Source organism: Vulpes lagopus, chromosome 5 (genome assembly GCF_018345385.1).
Source record: "Vulpes lagopus strain Blue_001 chromosome 5, ASM1834538v1, whole genome shotgun sequence".
Taxonomy (NCBI): domain Eukaryota; kingdom Metazoa; phylum Chordata; class Mammalia; order Carnivora; family Canidae; genus Vulpes; species Vulpes lagopus.
Window position 1 is genome coordinate 99,659,403 of NC_054828.1, and position 22,575 is coordinate 99,681,977.

General features: G+C 38.4%; 1 protein-coding gene across 6 annotated transcripts in view; it reads right to left on the reverse strand.

The window, feature by feature from the left end:
- The window catches only part of MTA3 (metastasis associated 1 family member 3), a 242,346-nt gene that overhangs the window by 59,675 nt on the left and 160,096 nt on the right, over positions 1-22,575 (reverse strand). For 5 of the 6 annotated variants that reach the window (XR_005987860.1, XR_005987861.1, XM_041755540.1 and 2 more), the window contains exons 9-12: positions 18,910-19,098; positions 8,616-8,690; positions 5,991-6,049; positions 975-1,099 (exon numbers count right to left, since the gene is read on the reverse strand). Coding sequence is in view for 4 of the 6 variants with exons in the window: in XM_041755540.1 (XP_041611474.1) it covers positions 975-1,099; positions 5,991-6,049; positions 8,616-8,690; positions 18,910-19,098 (448 nt within the window). In the remaining 2 variants the exon portion in view is untranslated. The remainder of the gene's footprint in view (positions 1-974; positions 1,100-5,990; positions 6,050-8,615; positions 8,691-18,909; positions 19,099-22,575) is intronic. The other variant, XM_041755538.1, reaches the window with a different exon arrangement.

The following is a 22,575-nucleotide window of genomic DNA, read 5'->3' on the forward strand; positions in this document are numbered from 1 at the left end:
CAGATTATGCCATTGTTTGAGATTTTAAATAAGTATAAAAATATAAAAAGTAAGGGGTGAAAAAAAAAAAAGTAAGGGGTGCCTGGCTGGCTCAGTTGGTACAGTTTGAGACACTTCATCTAGGGGTTGTGAGTTTGAGTGTAGGGATTTCTTAAGAAATAAAATCTTAAAAAAAAAAAAAAGTGGGGAAAGAAAAGCTAAAGAGAGACAATAAAAGAGCAAGAATTTTTTTTTTTTTTTTTTTTTTTTTAATGTGTGGGGCACTTGGGTGGTTCAGTTGGTTAAATGACTCTTGATTTTGGTTCAGGTCCTGATCTCAAGGTGGTGAAATCAAGTCCCGCATAGGGCTCTGTATTGGGCGTAGAGCCTGCTTAAGATGCTCCATCCCCCATCTCTGCTTGCATGTGCATGCATGCTCTCTCAAATAAATAAAATCCTTTAAAAAAAATATCAATTACATCATCTCACCAAACCAATTTAACATCCAAGTCAAATACAATGTAATGCTGCCCACGTCTGATAGGTTTTTGACATGGACAGATACTGATAAAGATACTTGCTGAAAGCAAAGGCAAACACAAACATGGTAGAACAAGTTCTCCCAAACTGGTGCACTTTGATGGAAGCTGGTCTGAGGATCATAAATGGCACTTCATCCACAATAGGTCTTTCTGACAGAAGTTTTTGGAGCCTTTTTCTTTTTCTTTCTTTTCTTTCTTTTTTTTTTTTTTACTGGAGCCTTTTTCAAAGAAGCGAAGCAGAGAAAATCCAAGACTAAAATGCAGTGTCCAAGTCAAAGGGAAGGGTGGGCATCTTACTCACCTAAGGCTACATCATCCCGCTCTCTAAGCAGTGTGCCATAGGTACCTTGAGACGGCTGCTCAACACCTCCCACCCAGCAGTGCCAGCACAGTGCCACAAACCTCATCACAGGCCTCAAAGGAGAGAAGAAAGCCCTGCTGGAGAAAACTTACCATAGCAGCTCTCACAGGCTCGTCCTAAGAGGGGATTCTGTGGCTGGAATGTGGTCCCCACGGCTCCATTCACAGCACCAGGTTTGCCATTGCTGGCAGATATTTGGTTGGGATTTGGTTTGCTGCTTTCAATGAAATATAAAGTGAGGTGATAAAAATGACTTGTATAACAAGGCAAAAGTCTGTACACCTCATTGTTGATTTATCTTAACTACATATAAATATCTGAATATTTGGTAAAGAAGAAATAAGCTGGTAAATATAAGGTATTAAAATGAACTCAAATCATTCAACCTTATAAAACAAGGATACATAAAAACCAATCTCTTATGTCTAATATGCACAAAGTAAATATAGCCATTAGTACTACTCCACCCAAATACAATTTCCTTAGAACACCCTATAATGCTTTTGAAAGATACAAGTTCTTAAGCTCTATCACTTATCATGAATTCTCCTGAGAATAAAAGATAATTTTTTTGGATAAAATAAATTAAGCTAAAAGCAGTGTGTTGTGTTTAGAGAAAACCACTGTGCCATTTCTGCTGCTGGTATGAAAGCTATTGACTCTGCATTGGCTCTTGAGGGAAATGCACAAAAGCCATGTGTTCAACAAAGACAGTGTGGATGTCAACAGAGCATATCTCCTGAATGTAAGTCGGCATTTCAGGAGATTTAGCCGTTTATGATAATAATTTCTATGATGTCTGAATTTTTATGAGAAGGATTACATACATAGCACTTGAAATTAGAAAAGCCAACAAATATATTCTGAGGCTTTTCTTTTTAAGAAAAAAATTTCAAGAGGACAAAAAAGGAGATATCTATCAAGGCTTTACATGTAAATTTCCCAGATACCATAATTCCTTAGAAACAGGTAGCCCAGATTACCTTGGTACTTACTTGGTGCAAACGTGGCTAATTTTTACCCATGTGGGGTAAGCTAACTTCTCTGCTTATAAAGCCATGCCCTAGAATACTACACAGGTGTACATGACATCTTCTCAAATAAACTCATAATTCATTAAACATGTATTTATTTCAGTGCCTTGTAAACAAAAACACCTGACTTAAAGGAACTTTCATCCTAGAGGAGCTTTCACATCTATTTGCTAGACAGAAGATAAGCAAAATAAACTAGTCAACTATTTGTTAGCAATGAATAAATGCGGACTATAACTCTATCTCCCTATGGTTGCTGAAGTAACCAGAGATCATAACTACTAAGACATGTGGAGTTTCAACATGGAGTTGGCACAGGAGTTTCCTCTTTGCTGTTCCCAGTTTCTTCAATTCCATTTACCAGTGAAAGCCTAATGTGTAAACTTGGCCTGACAGCAAACTAAGATTTCTTTCTCTCATTGTTACTGTAACTCTTAGGTGACACCTCAACACCACTCCAGAAGAAATCATTTAACCTGAGGTCCCCATTTTGTAATAGGGCTATTATTTTCATTTATAACCTGTGCCAGCAATGTATTTTGAAGACAAATCATTTTTAAAACATTTTAAACAAGAAAGAATGTGTTTCTCTTATAGTTTACAGGTGAAAATGTGCACAGTTAAAAATAATTTATAATGATTAAGATTTACAAAGGTATGTAAAAATATTTCTGATTTTTAAAAATCTACTAGATATAGATAGCAGGATGGCCTCTTAAATCAAATGACTGATTCTCAGAAGTCTTCCCCCAAAATATGGAAGTTTCTGACGTTTAACCCAGGGCTAAATATATGTGATGAAAAAGAGCTAATACAAATTTACAGATGAGAGGCCTAAAAACAAGAATGAGAGCAAACACAACTTTAATTGTTCAACTGATTTTTGAATCTTACTTGACTGAATAAACCACTGATCTTCATTATAATAATCATAAAAGGAAAACAAGTGTGCAAAGACTCAATGCATATAGACATGTGAATCACTTTACATTAGTTTTGCAAAACCAAGTGCCTACACATTAATTCTCAGGTGACAAATGATGTCAATGTGAACATTTGAATAAACTTTTACTCTAACAAACATACAAAAAAGTTTTTAAAGCTGCATTATATGAAACTGTCCTTTTATCTAATGCCCAAACCTCTCCTCCCACCTCTGTATTCCATATTCTACCCCTTAATGGCCTCCTGAGAATTTTGTACATTTGATTCTCTATCCTGGGCTTTCTCCATTATCATGTAAACATATTTCTCCCTACTTAAAGAACTCTTCTATTACTCTTACAATCTACCCCTCAAAGTGAAGAACTCCCAAGACTGACCTTTCTAGCCAGTTTTGTTGAGGGGCCAATCTTTACTGTTTGCAGTTCTTTGGCTCATATGCAGTCCTCAACTACTACATTACAGATGACCAATGACCTATCTCCACGTTACTAAATTCTCTGGCTATTTTTCATCAACATCTGACATTAATTAATTAATTAATTAATTAATCTCTTCCCCTCCTTGAAACACACTCCTCTTTCAGCTTTTGGGATAATGCACTGACCTTGCTATCCTACTTTATCTGATACATAAATCCTGGATTTCCTCAACCTTGGTCCGAGACCCTTTGTTCTTACTGCTCCTCCTAAGAAAGCTCATCCATGGTTTCAAACACAATATTATATGCCAATGAAGCTCAAATTTGTATCTCTAGAGCAAAACTTTCCCCTGAGCTTAAGATCAATATATACAACATCATATTCAACACTTCTTTTTGGATAGAGCAAATTCAAAGTGTTAGCCTGCCTCTCTCTACCAGTCTCTTTGGTTGTTGTGCTGGCCAGAAATCTGGGACTCTAGCCTGACATTTCTCCTCTACCCCTCTATACAAGTCAGTCACCTCCAGGTGGTGTACCATTTCCAGGGCCACAATTCCAGTCAAGCTCCTGTCACCTTTCCTCTCCAAGAACTTCAGAATTGGGTCTCCTTACATCCACTATTGCTCCCCTTCCCCAAACCATTTTCTAAAATAGAGCAAGTGATCTTAAAGTACAAATTTGATCATGACACTTCCTTATTTAAAATCCATTTCCATTGTTGATCAGATGGGTAAACCCCTGGCTGGCCCTGACAGCCTCCCACAGCTCACCACTCTCTTTACACAGCTACACTGCCATTCTCTCAGCTCCTTAACTACTGTTGTGGCCCTTCCAATCTCAGGATCCCCTTGGCCTGGAAAGCCTCCATCACCCAGTTAATTCCTCTTCCTTCTCCAGAATTCACTCAAACTCACTTCCACAAGGAATCAACTGAGTCTGGTCGTCCTGTACCAATTCTCATAAAAATTGTGCTATTCTTCTTCATCATAGTACTTGTCACACTAGGCGACTGTTTGGCACCTGTCTCTCCCACACTAGAATGTGGTATACCTTTCTAACCTTTCTACCTCTAGTACTGAACAGAGTGCTTTGCATACAGGAGACTGCCAGGCTCAAAAGAATGACAGCATAAAATAATTCTTAATCCATTATTTGTTTCAAAATACTTGATTTTAGAGTTAACTGTGAAATTCTTCCAAGGACTCAGATTCTTATCCAAGGACTCAGAAGGTGACTTCATACCTTCTATTTATGTAGATTTATGTAATTTTTTTTAACAAGTTATGATTAGAAACTGTCTTGATCTCCAAAAATCATTCACTTAGATCAGGCTGGCATCATAAATATTTTAAGTTCTGTGGAGATTGCAATTTCTGTCACAACCACTGAACGCTGCGATTGAAGCATGAAAGCAGACATAAATAATACATAAATGAATGAGTATGGCTGTGTTCCAACAACATTTTATTTATAAAAACAGGCAGCAGGTCAGATTTGGCCTGCAGACTATAGTTTGCTGGTCTTTGAGATCAAGACTCCAACAAAGTCAATGCAAAACATAACAGAAACAATTCTCTGGGTTACTAGGTGAAAACTGGTTTAGTGTACTTTTCCTTTGATGTGACAGCACTACAATGCACAAGAAAGCTGCTATGCTTGCTTCTAAGAACCTCACATATGAATCACCACACTGTTTTCTTTGGGCAGTTGCTCTTTTATAAATTACTCACATATAATATAAAAATTTCTAAGGTACTGGAAACCACTGCAGAAGGGACATTACAGCTCTGAAAAAAAAATTATGAATCCTGTAAATTACAGGTTATCTGCCTTGAGATAAAAAATGATTTAAAAATAACACGATTCATTGTCTAAGAGGACTCCTCTATATAAATGTATTAATACATCAAAATTCAATAAACAAAAGCCTAGGTATAAAACAACTATACTAAGTGAGAAAAATCTTGGAGCAGTACATAGAACTCTGTAGCAAATTTCATTTTAGTCCCCAAAGAACCTAATATAGCACTGTATACTCAGTGCTCAATAAACTAAATTTTCGTCAACAAATGAATGATTGAACTCTTACAGACCTCAAAAAAGACTATAATTCATTTAAAATGTAGCAAATGAGAAGCAAACTGGCATTCATTTTGATGAAAATGATTTCTAAGTCCCCAAAATAATGATGCTAGAATACCAGACACATGAAACAACTGATACCTATTCATTATTTATTCAACATTTACAAAGTATGATTCTTCTTACTTTCTCTAACCCTTCTCCTAAGCAAACAATATAAAATCCTCAACCAAAAAAACAATCTCCAAAGGGCAACGTGCACTACATGCCCCTCAAGTCCATTCTATAACACTGAAATTTCAAAAGCTGCTGACTTTCTGAAAAACATTTGCTTCAAATAACAGAGTTTCACAGGTTAGTTTTCTGCTGCTTTCCCTGCAGTTTTGATGGAAGTATACAACATGGCATCTTTCCTCTAGTCCTTTTGTTTGTCTCTCACCAGCCATTTTTCTTTCTTAAAAAAAAATCACTGTAATGGTAAAATGGAAAGCAAGTCTAGTGCTTTGTAGTGTCAGAAAATAAGATATACAAAGAAATTCAAATTTGGCTGAAATTGACCAAGATGACATATTTTGTGTTCATTGAATTCAAACTATGACAAATATTTTAAAAGATTTCTGTTACTTACTAAGTTGGGATATACACTTGCTTCAGTTTACTCTCAGCTTCTGCTGCTTTTAGACGTTTCTAATTCAAAAGATAGATAAAATATTTTACATACAATGCCTAATAATTATTACTACTTCTTGTCTTAAACATTCAAAAATTGCCATTTTAGGAAAGGTCTTTCTTTCACATATATATTCTTAAACTGTGTTAATTTGTAAGACAAGTCACTGGGTTCTGAGGTACAGAACTGCAAGTATTAATAACATTGTAGATCTAGATTTTAAAATTAAAGCAGTGATTAAGTCCATTTCCCACTGCTCCATGAGTGAATAAACAGGATTTATAAGTAACCATTTTTACTTTGCAAATTTAGTTTCTACTTTTTTTACCTTTCTGGGAGAAACACACACACACACACACACACACACACACACACACACACTTTCTTTGCTTTAAAAGAAATTTCTTTTCCAGAAATGATTCGTTTCCAAGGTCCATGAGAAAGAAAGAGATAACAACTCCCCTAAGTACAATTAAATAAGCATTTACCCTCAAATGTTAAGAGATATGCAATATGCAATAAGCTTTAAAGCCTGAATGAACTCACATCAGATTTTAGGAGCCATTAGGAGCCAAATGTAGGGAAAGGAATGGGGAAAAGATTACATAGTCATATCCAGAAACTGATCAACACAGTAAATGAATACCAACAAGGAAGAAAAACAATATATTGCCAATATCCTAAATAAATAAATAAATAAATAAATAAATAAATAAATAAATAAATTACAAACCAGAATATAAGGCAGTCATCCATTTTCTCAATGAGGAGAATACAAAACATTTAAGGGGATAACTTAAAACTTTTAGAAACCAAGTTGAAATATTTGGAAATAATTTTATCCATAAACCACTTTTCAACCACCCATGATGTCATTATCTCCACCGTCTCCAGGGACTTTTGGCCTTGAAAATCCCAAGTTTTCCAGAGTACATGGTCTTCACTTCTATATTGTTTGAAATAAGCACTTTTGGATTATGCATGATGTTGACACCAGAAACCTTTCAACAAGCCATGGATACGTATTCACTATTCATGATCTCGACAACTCACTGTGGTCATTTAAAAAGTGATCTTTGGGGCGCCTGGGCAGTTCAGTAGATTGAGTGTCTGACTCTTGGTTTTGGCTGAGATCTTGATCTTGGGGTCATGAGACTGAGCCCTGTGTCAGGCTCTGCACTAGGCGTGGAGCCTGCTTGGGATTCTCTCTCTCCTTCTCTTCCTCTGCCCCTCCCCCCACTTGTTCTGCATTGTGCTCCCTGCATGGAGCCTGCTTCTCCTTCTGCCTATGTCTCTGCCTCTCTCTACATATGCCTCCCATGAATAAATAAAATCTTTCAAAAACATTAAAAGTGATCCTTAAGGGAACCCTGGGTGGCACAGTGGTTTAGCGCCTGCCTTTGGCCCAGAGCGTGATCCTGGAGACCTGGGATCGAATCCCACGTCAGGCTCCCGGTGCATGGAGCCTGCTTCTCCCTCTGCCTGTGTCTCTGCCTCTCTCTCTCTCTCTCTGTGACTATCATAAATAAAAAAATTAAAAAAAAAAAAGTGATCCTTAAAATGTATTTTTATAGCATGCAACACTTGCCACTGTGTGATCACATAACTTAAGGAAAATAATCTCTGTGTTGAATATATTTGTTCCTTTCTTTACCAGCTCTAACCTGTGACTAGAAGAATATAAAAACAAATATTGCCTGAAGTCACTGAGGAAAATGTGCCTTTCCCCAAAAGTAATAGTACTCAAATTAAGTAATTGAGAAAATTACCTCAACTTGGAACATTTAGGAAGAACTCAAAAGACTCCCTACTTTTAGAAATAATTTTAGAGAAAAATTTATATACAGTACTAAAACATCAAACTACAAACTAGTAAGATTAACTACTCTAATTAAGGTCAAAGACTCAGGGGAGATATATTTGACACAAATGTCATCTAAGGAGGTTCCAGATCTTTTAAAATATCTTCAACTGTATGGCTGATGGCATTGGTCTAAATTTCTAATAATCCGTAAAAATAACTTGTTCACATCTTAGGTCATTCCTGTCAACTATATTCACAAACAGATAAGGCACGATGCACCTGGCACGGAATATAATACCTCTCTAGTGGTATCCTTCCCTGTCGTCTTTCCAAAATATTTACCAATGATGACTTCTAAAGTAAAGAAAATATGAAGACTAAAAAAAAAATTTTTTTGAGGACTAAAATCTTAAGCAGTGCTTTAAGGATGTGAAATTACATAAAGTTTAAAATAGTAAAGAAAAGATAAAGCAAACATATTTAAAATTAAGTGTATTGCTAAGAAATATTAAGATATGAACAGAAAGCAGTGCCTGGGTGGCTCGGTCAGTTTAAGTCCTGCCTTCAGCTCAGGTCACAATCCCAGGGTCCTGGGATGGAGCCTCTTGTTGGACTCCCTGCTCAGCAGGGAGTCTGCCTCTCCCTCTCTATCTGCCTTTCCTCTTTCTCACTCTCTTTCAAATAAATAAATAAAATAATTTAAAAGGTTTTTTAAAAAAAGATATGAACAGAAAGCTCACACTAATATAATTGTATTGGCAGCAATATGAAAAAATTACCTGTTGTACGTATCTGTCAGTAGTTTTCCACATGTAATAATATTCAATGATGCTAGTCAATGATTTCCAGGGGAGCTGAAAAAACATTCAACATGATAATGGAAAACAAGCTACTGTAAGAAACTGCTTTCTTTTTTAAAAAAATCACTTTTTAAAAATAATGAGGCAAATATCCACATGGAAGATTCATTCTAGGAGAAGTGTTTGAGAAAATTAAAATTCTTAGCAAAGGGTACCCCAAACAAGTTCGATTAAGTCAGAGACTCTAGTACAACACATTCCGTTTCTCACCTCCTGTTTTATTAAGGATTATAAATGGTAATATTTCGTGACCTATTCAGGAAAGTTATTCTTGGGCTGCAGGTGGGATTGAAGTACAATTTTTAGAAGTGATATTTGAATAAATTTAGCCTAAGTTCCTTTAAACTTCCAAAGATGCCAGCTACACCTGGTTGTCATTTAGTCTCCAGCAAAGCAGTTCTTATCTTTTAAAAGACTGCTTTATTTTGACCTATTTTGTTGTAAATAAAATAAAAACCTCTGAAAGACAATATAGCTGAGTGTGACTTGTATTTGAGAAATAGGAAGCTTACCTTTGCTATTTTCCATAATGACTCAAAACTGGCCAAATGAGCTCCTACTAATGAGACCCACAACCAAAACGATATTCAATACATCCCTCTGTAAAGGGAAATCTGTCAGTCATCCGAGATGTAAATCAGAATAGATCAAACCTTCAAACAAATGACTATCGACAGCCACAATCTTTAGCTATTGCGGTAAAACGGCAGATTTTACCGATAGATGACTCAGCGCTCTCCCTGACTCCTAGCTGGCTTGCCCTAATGTACCATGGGGATTAGAGTGTCAAAACAGTACTTCCCACACCCCACTGCTGCTAGGGGTCTGCTTGATATCGATGTGTACAATATCCACACCATTCTTATCACCTCCATAATTCACTCACCTGTTTGCTCTGAAGAGAAAACAGATGGAGTTTTGAGAAAGAAAATTATTTTAAGCTTAACAGGGTGGCAATTCCAACAGCAGTTACAAATGCGGCCTCCTTAAAGGACCAAGTCACACAGCCACTGGCAGCTGCATTACAGCTAAAGCAAGTACCGTTTTCCACAACCTAACAAACAATCTAATGGAGTTCAACGTCTGAGGGATGGTAAGCAGCCCACCACAAAACCTCATGGTGATGTCTGAGGATAGTCATGGGCATAGTCCCCCAGGGTTCAGAGAATAGTCACAGGCATAGTCCCCCAGAGCTCAAGCAAGCTAAGACCTCTTTATCTCCTAACTGTTCTTCTTCTGAGAAACAGCTCCTGGCCTGCAATTACCTGGAAGGCTGAGAAAAAGAAACCAAGTGCCTATGTAACCTGAGCTTCATCATCAGACAGATTTTATCTAAGCCATAAAGTCCTAATCAGCTGTGCTCATCACCACTGCTCTCTCATCAAGAAGTACAGCTCTTGAAAGCACAAGTAACATATCCCAGTGTGTCTACTCCTGTTGCAGGATCATTTCTCCCTCAACCCTCACGGCTTCATAAGCATTCCCTAGGATATGTCAAGTGAGAAGGAAAAAATCTGAATGCGGCAGATGGCTTTGCATGATATACTGGCACTGACCAGAGTACTACTGCTGCAGCATTTCAGCCCCAAGCAGGAGTGGCTCTGAAGCACAGTGAAGAAGGGACAACCTTTGGGAGGGCAGGACATTAGTCATCATCTGGTCAGAGGTACTAACCATACCCACTCATAGAGAGTGGTTATTAACTGTCATGATGATTGGGGACTTGAAAGGAATCAGATCAGAAGGTTGGTAACATCGAGGCTTAGGAAAGAGGTTTATGGGAAGGATACCTCTGGATGGGCCCAAGTGTGAGGATATCTGTGTCTCCATGCTTATCAAAGGCTCCCTCTGGAGAGGAAGTTCTCATTAGTATCAGCAGGACAAGACGATCTCCTCTAGAGCTCTCTCAGCCTCCTTCCTAGCCAAAACAATGACTGCTCAAAGGACACATAAACAAACACAGAGGCAAGCAGACAGAGATTACACATGGGTACTATTACATGGATGTCCTCTCACCAAATCTGATCTGATTACTCCAGGTGTCCAATCTGCAAGGAACAGAGTATACTGGGCTTCCAACATGGCACCATTCCTGGTAACATGTCAGTTACATTAGACTCTCAGCATCCTGGAATGAATAGACATCTTGTTCTTGTTGAATAGACAATTATTCTAAATATGACTTGCCTTTTTTGCCTATAATGCATTAGCTAGCAATACCAACCACAGATTTATGAATGACTTATTCTCACAGAACACTGCTTCTAACCCAGGGCTCAGAACCCTCAGGAATAAAGGTATGGGTCACCCTACCAGATTAAGAACACTGACCATCTAAGGAACTAAGAGGAGAATAGTAGAGGAATTAGATTTTGAATGCCAACAAAGGCCTCAGGATAAGTATCAGAAACAGAAAGAAGACGAAAGAAGCTATCTTTATTTCTTTCCTTGCTTGGTATAATGATTTTCCTTCAGCAGCCCAATTCCCTTTTTATTTTTATATAAGGTCTGTTAATGGCAGTTTTACCTTTACAATTGAATGCATAAGTAACAAGCTATAAAGACAAGTTGTGACTAAAACCAGAGAAGGATGCTGTGACATTAAATTTGAAGAAAAAGTACCACATTCCTAAAAATTCAGGGATAATAACAATTGTTTAAAAAGTTGATATATGGAAAGGAAGCATGTACAGAAGGCAAGGATGATGTTGAATGATGGCAGATATTATCCACCCACTTCCAGCTTACCTTCCTTAAAGATCTAAACATTTTCTCCAGATACCCTCAACCAAGGATGCAGACATATGGGCCATGTTTAGGCAAGCTGACAAAATGACATCCAGATAGAGAACTGAGCAACATAAGAATGAGGCTGCATGCAGGGAGAATGAACTGTTTGGCAAGAAAGATGGCTGAGGGGCGCCTGACTCAGGCAGCTGAGTGTATGACTCTTGATTTTGGCTCAGGTCATGACCTCAGGGTCCTGGAATTAAGCCCTGCATAGGGTTCTACACTCAGTAGGGAGTCTGCTTGAGGATTCACTCTCTCCCTCTCCTTCTGCCCCTCCCCCTGCTCCCTTGCATGTACTCTCTCTGTCTCTTAAAATAAATAAATCTTAAAAAAATATATATCATGAGATACCATGTTGAGATATCATGTTCTTCTGGGGCATCTGTGTTGACCTTTCTGCCATCCATACATAACACCATGGTTTCCAAGAGGTAGAGAGCATGGATGTTTCTACTAGAATGTTCATACATTCTATATGTATGAATATAATACATTTATTCTTTATTCTAAGCTAGGTGAGGTTGAGTTTCTCTTATCCATAATCAAAAGCACTCTAGCTCATACAAAGGTAGAAAGTAAAGTGTTCAAAGAATAGGCCCTAGGTATGTGGCATTTGCCTTTTTAAGAATTTTATTTAAGTAATCTCCACACCCAAGGTGGGGCTTGAATTCATGACCCTGAGATCAAGAGCTGCATGCTCTTCTGACTGAGCCAGCCAGGCACACCAATGTGTGGCCTTTATTGACAGTCAGGCTGGAGCAGAAATTAAGTTTCTGCTAGAATGTTGCCATTGCAGAGTTAGATACTGTTCTTGGCTTTAAAAGTCCAGCTGTGAAGCATCTAAACTTGGATCTCTGGCCCACCTGGAGGTTCTGTTAGCCTGTACCACACCCTGTAATAAATCTCTTTCCTTAAACTAGCTCACTCAAATAGACTGTCATCTCCAATTATGGCTTTCCAACTTCCTTCAAGTTCACTCACCTATAGTGGAAGGCTAGAATGGAAATACTGTATTTCTGAGACTCCCTTATGATTTATTCTTCCAAACAGATGTAGAAGACCTAAATTCAGAAGTGAATTAAGCAGGATAGAATGGTGCACAGGTATCTGTTTAGCTGCAGCAGAGCAAAGAGGCATAAAATTGTCCTAGAGCCATCAGCTCCACTAGGGGCTTCCTAATTCCAAAATCATTGTTAAAGTAGTATAATCCTGGAAGAGAGGTTGTTAACCTGCCAGCTTCCCACTTCCTGGACAGGGCAGAGGTAGAAGCTCCCCTGCTGGACCATTTCAGTAGAATGTTCTGATGTCCATCCTGGAGCCTATTTCTCCAACCCTATCAATTGACTCTATATTATATAATATATAAAACTATAAAAATAATTATCCAAAATCAAATCCCATTCTGTTTAAAATAGCTTTTGTAATTTTGTTATCTGCAACTGAAGTTTAAATGATGAAACAGCCAGGAAATATCCTTTGCTGAAAGAAGTTTCTATGGCAAGAGACCTGAATGCATGAAGTAACACAGACTTTACTGTTCTGCACTTTTATCAGGTTCCTTTGTATATTTCAGGTCCTGTTTCTCCTAAGAATATAAAACCTACAAGAGAATGTCATTCTCACCCTAAAAATGAGGAGAGAAAAAAAATCCAGATAATCTAAAAACCACACCAATTCTTGAGCCTATCATGGAGCTAAATTTACAAGACAGTCAACTGAACTGAATTCCAAAGTCACTCTGAGTAAACCCTAGACTCATGAAACTCATGAACTATTTTCACTTTGGCAAAGCACTAAATAAAATAAAATAAAATAAAATAAAATAAAATAAAAAATAAAATAAAATAAAATAAATAAAAACAAAGTAAGAAGAAAACAACCAAAAATTTACCAAATTATTAAAGGTCAACAGAGAGCTAGGGCAACTGTTTAACATCTATGGGAGCTCTAAGTACTAGGGGAATCCATCCACATTTGCCACGGATCTCCATCAGGTGTTCATCAGAACACTTGTAATCTCTCTTTCTAATAAATAAATAAAAACTTTTTTAAAAAGGGTCAAATCAGGGGATCCCTGGGTGGCGCAGCGGTTTGGCGCCTGCCTTTGGCCCAGGGCGCGATCCTGGAGACCCGGGATCGAATCCCACGTCAGGCTCCCGGTGCATGGAGCCTGCTTCTCCCTCTGTCTGTGTCTCTGCCTCTCTCTCTCTCTCTGTGACTATCACAAAAAATAAAAATAAATAAATTTTAAAAAGGGGGGGGGGGTCAAATCAGGGCAGCCCCAGTGGCTCAGCGGTTTGGCGCTGCCTTCAGCCCAGGGTGGAATCCTGGAGACCTGGGATAGAGTCCCATGTTGGGCTCCCTGCATGGAGCCTGCTTCTCCCTCTGCCTCTCTCTCTCTCTCTCTCTCTGTCTCTCTCTCATGAATGAATAAATAAAATCTTTTTTTTTTTTTTAAAGGGTCAATTCATTACGAGAAGGTAACAATCCTCAATGTATGTATCCAGTAACAGAGATTCAGCATAATTAAAGCAAAAACCTACTATAACTGAAAAGAAAAACAGGAAAATTCACGGTCATAGCTAGAGGCTTTCAATACTGCTCACTCAAGAACAGAACAGGTAGACAGAAAATCAGTAAGGCTCCAGAAGACTTAAGTACCACCATTAATAAATCTGACCTAAGTAGCATGTATAGGACATTCCACTAAATAGCAAAATATCTCTTTTTTTTTCAAGAACACATGGAATATTCATAATAATGGACCATATACTGAGATCAAAAATCAATCACATGTAAAAAATGTAAAATTTGATTTTTTTTTACAAAGTATGTTTTCTGATCACAACGGAATTAAACTAGACTTCAGTAACAAAAATATATGGAAAAATCAGAAATATGTGGAACTTACCTCTAAGTAATCCATGAGTCAAAAAAGAAAATCAGAAGGAAAAATGAAAAATACTCTGAAGCAATGAAAATGAAAACACAACTTATCAAAATGTAGACGGGGCCCTAGAGGACAGGGCTTGCTGAGGCTGAGACAGGAATACTGAAGAAGCCCTCCCACATTCCAGGCCCTGAGTTAAGCACAGGTAAGAATCTGAAGTCTGTGGATGTTCAGATAACCTCCTATTCACCCCTTCATTGAGGGAGGGACCTGCCCCTCAAAAGAGTATCAGGTGGCCAGACGGACAGCACACAACACTGAAGACAAACAGCAGAGACGCACAGTGTTTCATTAGTCACAGATACAGCCCACAGGAAGACAACACCATGTAGGGCCACAGTGAGTCACTAGGGGCTGGGGGAGTAAGGTTCTGTGTAGCAAGAAGGTGAGGTATATCCTGGTTTGGAAAAGGTTCCTATGGGAGAATGGGCCTGGCTTGTCTGAGTAATTCTGCAGGCTGGCAAGGAAGTGAAACCCATACGGTTGAAGGAGGAGCAGGGGGAGGTGCTAGAAGAACTGGGCAGGTGGGGAACCTTTCCTGCTGGGTGAGGGGCAAATCTGGAAAGAGCAGTGGAATTCAGTTAAGTTCTGGGGCCCAGTGACGCTCAAAATGTCAAGGCAGTACATGAAATTTTAGGCCTTCCAGTACAGTGGTACCCTGAAGGTAAACAGGACAACAACCAAATCCAAAACTGGCCCAGCTATAGATTAAATTAATATATTAAAGGATCTGGTTAAAAAGGTAAGACAGCACACATGAATGGATGGGAAATTTAAACAGAGATGAAAGGTATGAAAAATAAAATATAAATGTCAAGCAAAACATGCTATCATATTTGAAGAATTCCTTTAACAAGTTCCTCAGTATACTGGACATAGAATTAGTGTACTGGAAGATAGATCAATATAAATTATACAAACTAACATACAAACAGATTACAGCTCTTGGAAACTCAGTAGAATGATTACAAAAAAAACCACACCCAGGTGCACTGTAGTAATAAAACTGCTAAAAACACAAAAGAAAAGAGAAAATCAAAAAAAAAAAAAAAAGAGAGAGAGAGAAAATCTTGAGCACACAAAAAAAGAAACATTTACATACAAAAGTACTTCTCATCAGAAACTATGTAAGCAAAAAAAAAGAAAGAAAGAAAGAAACTATGTAAGCCCTCTGGCATCTTTAAAATATTGAAAAAGAAAAAGAAGAAAATGAGTTCCATATAGAGTAACATTTTTGTTAAAGAGGACAGAAGATGATTTTGAGAAGAGGCAAAAATCACTGTCAGCAAAACATATACTACCAATAAATGATTACATTACAAAGAAAGGTTCAACCTTGAGCTTCAACCTTAAAAAGACAGCAGGAAAAGACAAAGCACTTAAGCCTAAAGCAAGCTGAAGAAAGGAAATGACACACATAAAAGCAGAAATTGATGAAACAAACAAAAATCAATCAAACAAAAAACTGGCTCTTTGCAAAGATCAAGAAAACTGACAAACTCCTAGTTGGACTGATAGGAAAGAGAGAGAAATATATTCCCAGTATCAGGAATGAGACAGGGAGCATCACTAAAGCTCCATCCCCAAGACCTTCAAAGGGTAGTAGGAGATTACTATCTATTTTATGACAGCAAACTAGACAACTCAGGAGAAAATGAACAGGGAGAATGTGGTTGGCAAGCCAGAGGAGTAGGAGATACCTGTCTTTGTATCTGACAGCTATCAACAAATAAAAATAGCCCTGGAAGGATGGATATAGTAAAATAAGAAGCTATGGCAACACAGCGGAGCAAAGAACGAAAAACACTCAGAAAGGATCACTGCAGAGGTAGGCTTAGTTGAGACATCTGGAAATGGCTAAGAACAAAGAAGAAGGGTAAAAGCTATCAGTATAGGCCACATAGTGGGTGCCACTGTGGTCCCAGTGGCCTACTCTACAGAGGAGCCAGGCAGCCATTGCCACTGAGGACCTCAATAGCCATCAGGACAGTTGCACAGTCCCCACCATGTTCACAGCCTGAGAAAACTGACAGCTTCTGCTACTGAAGTAACCAACCGCTGTTGCTGATACTGACCTCCTATAGAGGGAAATGCTGCTGCTCCCCTCCCAGATGACAATGCTGTGTCCCTACCCCAGGAACAGAGCTCCCAGCTCCAACTTCCAACCCTGTGAACAACCAGGACCCCAGAACTCTGGCTGCTCCGCATGCACCCGCACTGTAGACCTTGATTCCATGTCTGTTCCACGTGTGTTCATATCTCTGGCACTGACACGGCAGGCTAGCCAGCACCTAGACCCTAGACTGCTGTCATTCTGCAAACCTACATGCTTCACTCCTAGCTCTGTAGTGGTCCAAGCATGCTCACACCTCGTGCTCACTGCCATGGCAAGGGTACTCCAAAGCTGGATCCAATGCTGACAGGGATCCCTTTGGCAATGATATATCCCACAGGAGAGAAAGAGATCAAGAGGTCCCCAGCAGCCTTTGCCACCAAAGACCCCAACAGCCTTCACTGCCACTGCAGATACCCGGAGCACTGGCTGTTGAAGACTCCTGCAATTTAACTGACACTGACCCCAGCTGATGGAGCCAAATATACGGTATGCTTATGGGCCTTCCCAAGAGCTGGAACCATCAGACTTGCCCTTTCAACACCCTTGCACCCACTGCAGGTGAAGGTCTCTCCCCACTAAAACCAGTGGGTAAATTCTGATAGAGGTGACTAGTAAATCAAATGCACAAACATCAACCCAAGGCTATAAGAAATACAAAAAATTAAGGAAACATGACATTACCAAAGAAACAATTTTCCAATAGCTGACCCCAAAGAAATGGAAATCTATGATTTCCTGATAATGATTTTTAAATAATGGTTATAAGGAAGCTCAATGAACTACAAGAAAATATAGACAGAACTGAAATCAGGAGATAGACTCCAAAAGAAGGAAAATAATATACAAAAATAAGCTCAAAAGAGAAAAAAGTCACATCACACACACACGAAAATCCCCAAAACCTGAACAAAAATTCTAAAGCTGAAGAATACAATGAATTAGGGATCCCTGGGTGGCACAGCGGCTTAGCGCCTGCCTTTGGCTCAGGACGCGATCCTGGAGACCCGGGATCAAATCCCACGTCAGACTCCCGGTGCATGGAGCCTGCTTCTCCCTCTGCCTGTGTCTCTGCCTCTCTCTCTCTCTCTCTCTCTCTCTCTCTGTGACTATCATAAATAAATAAAAATTAAAAAAAAAAGAATACAATGAATTAAATGAAAAATGCCACACAGAACACCAAAAACACACGATCAAGCAGAAAAAGAATCTGTGAACTCAAAGACAGGTCATTAGAAATTATCTGGTTAAAGTGGAAAAAAAAGGAAAAAGTAAGTGAAAGAGTGTATCCAGTTAGCAGAAGGAAAGAAGCAACAAAGGTCAGAGGAGAAATAAATGGAAGTATAAACTAGAAAAACAAAAGACCAATGAAAATAAGAGTGGGGATCCCTGGGTGGCGCAGCGGTTTGGCGCCTGCCTTTGGCCCAGGGCGCGATCCTGGAGACCCGGGATCGAGTCCCACATCAGGCTCCCGGTGCATGGAGCCTGCTTCTCCCTCTGCCTGTGTCTCTGCCTCTCTCTCTTTCTCTCTGTATGACTATCATAAATAAATAAAAAAATTAAAAAAAAAAAAAGAAAAAAAAAAAAGAAAATAAGAGTTACTTTTCTTGAAAGATAAACAAAATTGACTAGACAAAAAAAAAAAAAAAGTCTGAAATGCTCTCAGAAATGAAAATAAGAGGAAACAATACAACTGATAGTGCAGGACTACAAAGGATCACTAGAGACTACTGTGAACAATCACACACCAACAAATTGGATAAGCTAGAAAGGATGACTGTTATAGAAAGCTATCCATGGACTTCTCAAATAGAACTTTCCCCATTTCAAAGAGATTATAAGCTTAATTAAAGAGAGCAATTCCACAACTACAAAGACAAGAGGAAGCACACAATAGTAGGTAAGATTATCTAGTACTTAAAATGCAAGTAAGATACCACATATCATTAAGAGGAGTCAAAGACCGAAAACTCCTAAAGCAAATTTTCCTACTCTGCTTGGTACAGGTTGTTTCCATATTAAAGGTCCACATCAAATTCAGGCTCAACAATTAGTCATCCTACTAATATAAAAATATAAAAGGTCTAAAGGAGAGTAACAAACTCAAAAAGCAGAGCTCAGAAATAGTGCAAATGGTGAGAAAAACTATCCATATCTTAAAGTTGAACTCAGAATCTCCTAACCCTGGGTCTTATAATTACTTCCCCAAAGAAAAGTCAGTTTTCTCCCTAAGACTAGTCTTCATTCCACAGGGAGCAGATAAAAATTACTAAGTCACAGGCTCGCTAAATGGTTTACCAAATTCCTGATAAAGATAAAACACTCCTATCCCAACATTTTATTTGCAATTTTCTACTTACGAAGTCTTGACGTATGTCATTGAAGTCTTTGCCATATTTTTCCAGGGCCTCTTCAAATAAACTAGCTTCAGAGGCTGACCACTCTTCCATTTCATCTCTGCATAAAACAGGTCCTCCAACTGGTACTAAGACACTAATCGCACTGCTCAAATCATAGCTGTGCCTATACAAAGTATCCATAGCATGAAACTAAAGAAAACAAAATGGAGAGAAAAGATTAGCCAAAATGCAAATTTCCTAGGTTATTTAAAAACAGAAATACTAAAATGTGTGATGCACTTAAAATTAACACTAATACACTCAACTGTTTTTTTAAGTAACAAAATTAAGAAAAATTTAAACATCAGATTACTTACAGTATCACTCATTGCTTTAAGAAAACGCTGATTTGTACCTTCTAAGACGTGTATTTTTTAAAATGCAAAAACTAAAAAATAAAAATAAAAAAAATAAAAAATGCAATCATTTGTCATAGTAACCTAACCATGAAGATCCAGAGTCTCTAGGTGTTAAACTGGGAAGCCAGTAAGTTTCATCATCCTCTTGGTTAACGAGTACCAAAATCACTTCAGCTACTGTACAGGGCTGGCACAGCCTTTCTTGACATGGGGAAAACAGAGTATGTACCAGAGAGAGAAAAAAAATATTCTCAGGTTGGATTAAAAGAATGATGTCCTAAGAATGAGAGATACAGAAAACAGTGGAATTGAAAATGATAGTGACACCAAACAAAACTACACATTCACGTTAAGCAAAACAAAATTAAAGTACATATCCATGTGAAAACAGTAACGTGGTTAGGATTTTGTAAGACCAAGAACAGATAACCAGGCTTGCTTGGATTGGTTAGGCTGGGGTAGGTTTCCTACAAATTTCAAGAGACTTTCAATATGAAGAGTAATTTGAAAGGAAGAAAGACAGATTTCTTGGCTTTTTGCAAAAAAAGCCAGATTTCCTGGCTTTTTGCAAAAGTACCTTGGGTCTAGCTTACTTAAAAAACATGCTTCAGGGGATTCCTGGGTGTCTCAGTGGTTTGGCGCCTGCCTTTGGCCCATGGTGTGATCCTGGAGACCCGGGATTGAGTTGCGCATCAGGCTCCCTGCATGGAGCCTGCTTCTCTCACTGTCTGTATCTCTGCCTCTCTCTTTCTGTCTGTGTCTCTCATGAATAAATAAAAAATAAAAAAAAAAAAAAAGGCTTCTTCTCAACAGAAGCAGTGAATAAACTTAGGTATCAAAATTTTAAGCTTTGAAAAACCTCAAATGGTTTTTCTACCAGAGAGAAAGATATTCACTTGTAGCATACATGCACATTTGTATGTGTAGCAGGAAAAGAGCAAAACAAGATGATCTGTTCTGCTGTGTCTGGATAAGGTGTGGCCCAGATTTGATTGGCAAGGTGATCAAATTCTTATCAAGGGAGAACTAGTTCTTTTTTTTTTTTAATTTTTATTTATTTACGATAGTTACACACACACACACACACACAGAGAGAGAGAGAGGGGGGGGGGGGAGCAGAGAGGCAGAGTCACAGGCAGAGGGAGAAGCAGGTTCCATGCACCGGGAGCCCGACATGGGACTCGATCCTGGGTCTCCAGGATCGCACCCTGAGCCAAAGGCAGGCGCTAACGCACTGTGCCACCCAGGGATCCTGGGAGAACTAGTTCTATTTAAACTTTCTAACATATGAAAGCAAGTCTTGCACCTTGTACACAAAGCATCTTCTGAAATTTTCACAAAATGGAGATAGCATCATATCAATTTGACAACACGTTTCTTAAAATTTAGCTTATAAGTGAGTTCCCTATCCATGTAAGAATATAAAATTAGGGCAGCCTGGGTGGCTCAGTGGTTTAGCACCGACTTCAGCCCAGGGCATGATCCTGGAGACCCAGGATCGAGTCCCACGTCAGGCTCCCTGCATGGAGCTTGCTTCTCCCTTTGCCTGTGTCTCTGCCTCTCTCTCTGTGTCTCTCATGAATAAATAAGTAAAATTTAAAATATAAAATATAAAATTAGCTCCAATATCAACTAACATCTACTAAAAAGAAAGAATTATTGGCTACAGCATGCATTAAAAAGATATTTACACTGTGATACATTAAGACATTGAAAAAGGGTCTAGAATAGGAATTTGTTGATAGAACTAAAGATGGGATTTAAGATCTACAAACATGTTTAAGGTATGTTAACTTACTGCTTTAATAAGGATTAACATCTCTCTTAAATAAATTACTGGGTTCCACAAAACAAAGGCAAGTAGGAATTTCATTTTCTACTCCCCAGGTATAATCACACTGACCATGTATAGTGTCTTTTGCTATATATGTCACCATTATGGAATAATAACTTCAGTTTTCAAAAGAATTTCTTCTCACCTTTCTGCCACAAGGGTTACAAAAATGTTAGAATTGATCTTTATTCTTTGCCTGTGTTCTGCAAACTTCAGAATCAATTGAACTCCAATTTTTCTAGCTAACCTCACTTGACAGATTCAGCAGTTTAACAGATTCAGCTAAACACGTTTACATTGTCCCTGAAATTATTATTTGTAGATAACTGATCTATGAAAGTGAAAACAAAATCCAATAGCATTTAGGGATCCTTTCAATTAATAATGTATTACCATAAACAATTATTTTTGAAACAAAATTTACAATGGATAACAAAACTGAAACAAAACTGAAACAAAACTGAAAAAGATATTCAAAATCAATAATTATATAAATGAATTGTGCTGCTGAGATTCCTCAGGAGGTAGAAGTAATTTTTATAATTAGCAGGTGCTCTGAAACCAAAAGTCACACAATTAAGTGAGTTTTTCTCAGCTGATATTATACCAGCCACTCAAAGCATGAAAGGATATTCAGTCTTTTGTTCATGTGATATGAATGAAAATACTTTTCTTAGAGGTACTCTTAAAAATGATAGGCTATTATTTAATAAGGTTTCAAAGAACCAAAGCAATATCATAGCCTTTATAAGTGATTAGGACCATAACCTGAAGTGATCAGATTGTTTCAAAGGTTCTGTTCTTTACAGAGTGTTACTGAACACTGAAGTATTTGCTTTCAGAAGACTAACTCCTGCACTGTCACAAATCAAATGGAAAGAACGGGTTCAACTTGTAGCTGACCGGAGACTATGAAACCCCCAAAGCCCACTTTAAAACACAGCCCAGAGGAGAGTATCACCATGATCAGTATGTGCAGATAATAAACATCTCATCAGACATATGCACTGTGGAATCCCTAGGGAATAATTTTATTGAAATTGATGACCAACTTCACAAAGGAAATCAGGATCACATGATGTGCTAGGAGTCCATATTAACCCCATTTTTCTGACACACATAGGTGGCTCCTTTTTTTTTTTCCAGATTTTATTTATTTATTCATGAGAGACACGGGGGAGGGGGGCAGAGAGAGAGGCAGAGAGGGAAGCAGGCTCCATGCAGGGAGCCTGACATGGGACTCGATCCCGGATCTCCAGGATCACGCCCTGGACTGAAGGCGGTGCTAAACCACTGAGCCACCCGGGCTGCCCAGGTGGCTCCTTCTGAATTACTTTTATATAGTCTGATCTTACCCTAAAGAGCTCTAAGTAAAACACAGACAAGGCAACAAGTGAAGACTCTCAGAAACAGACTAAGACACAGGAGTTTGAT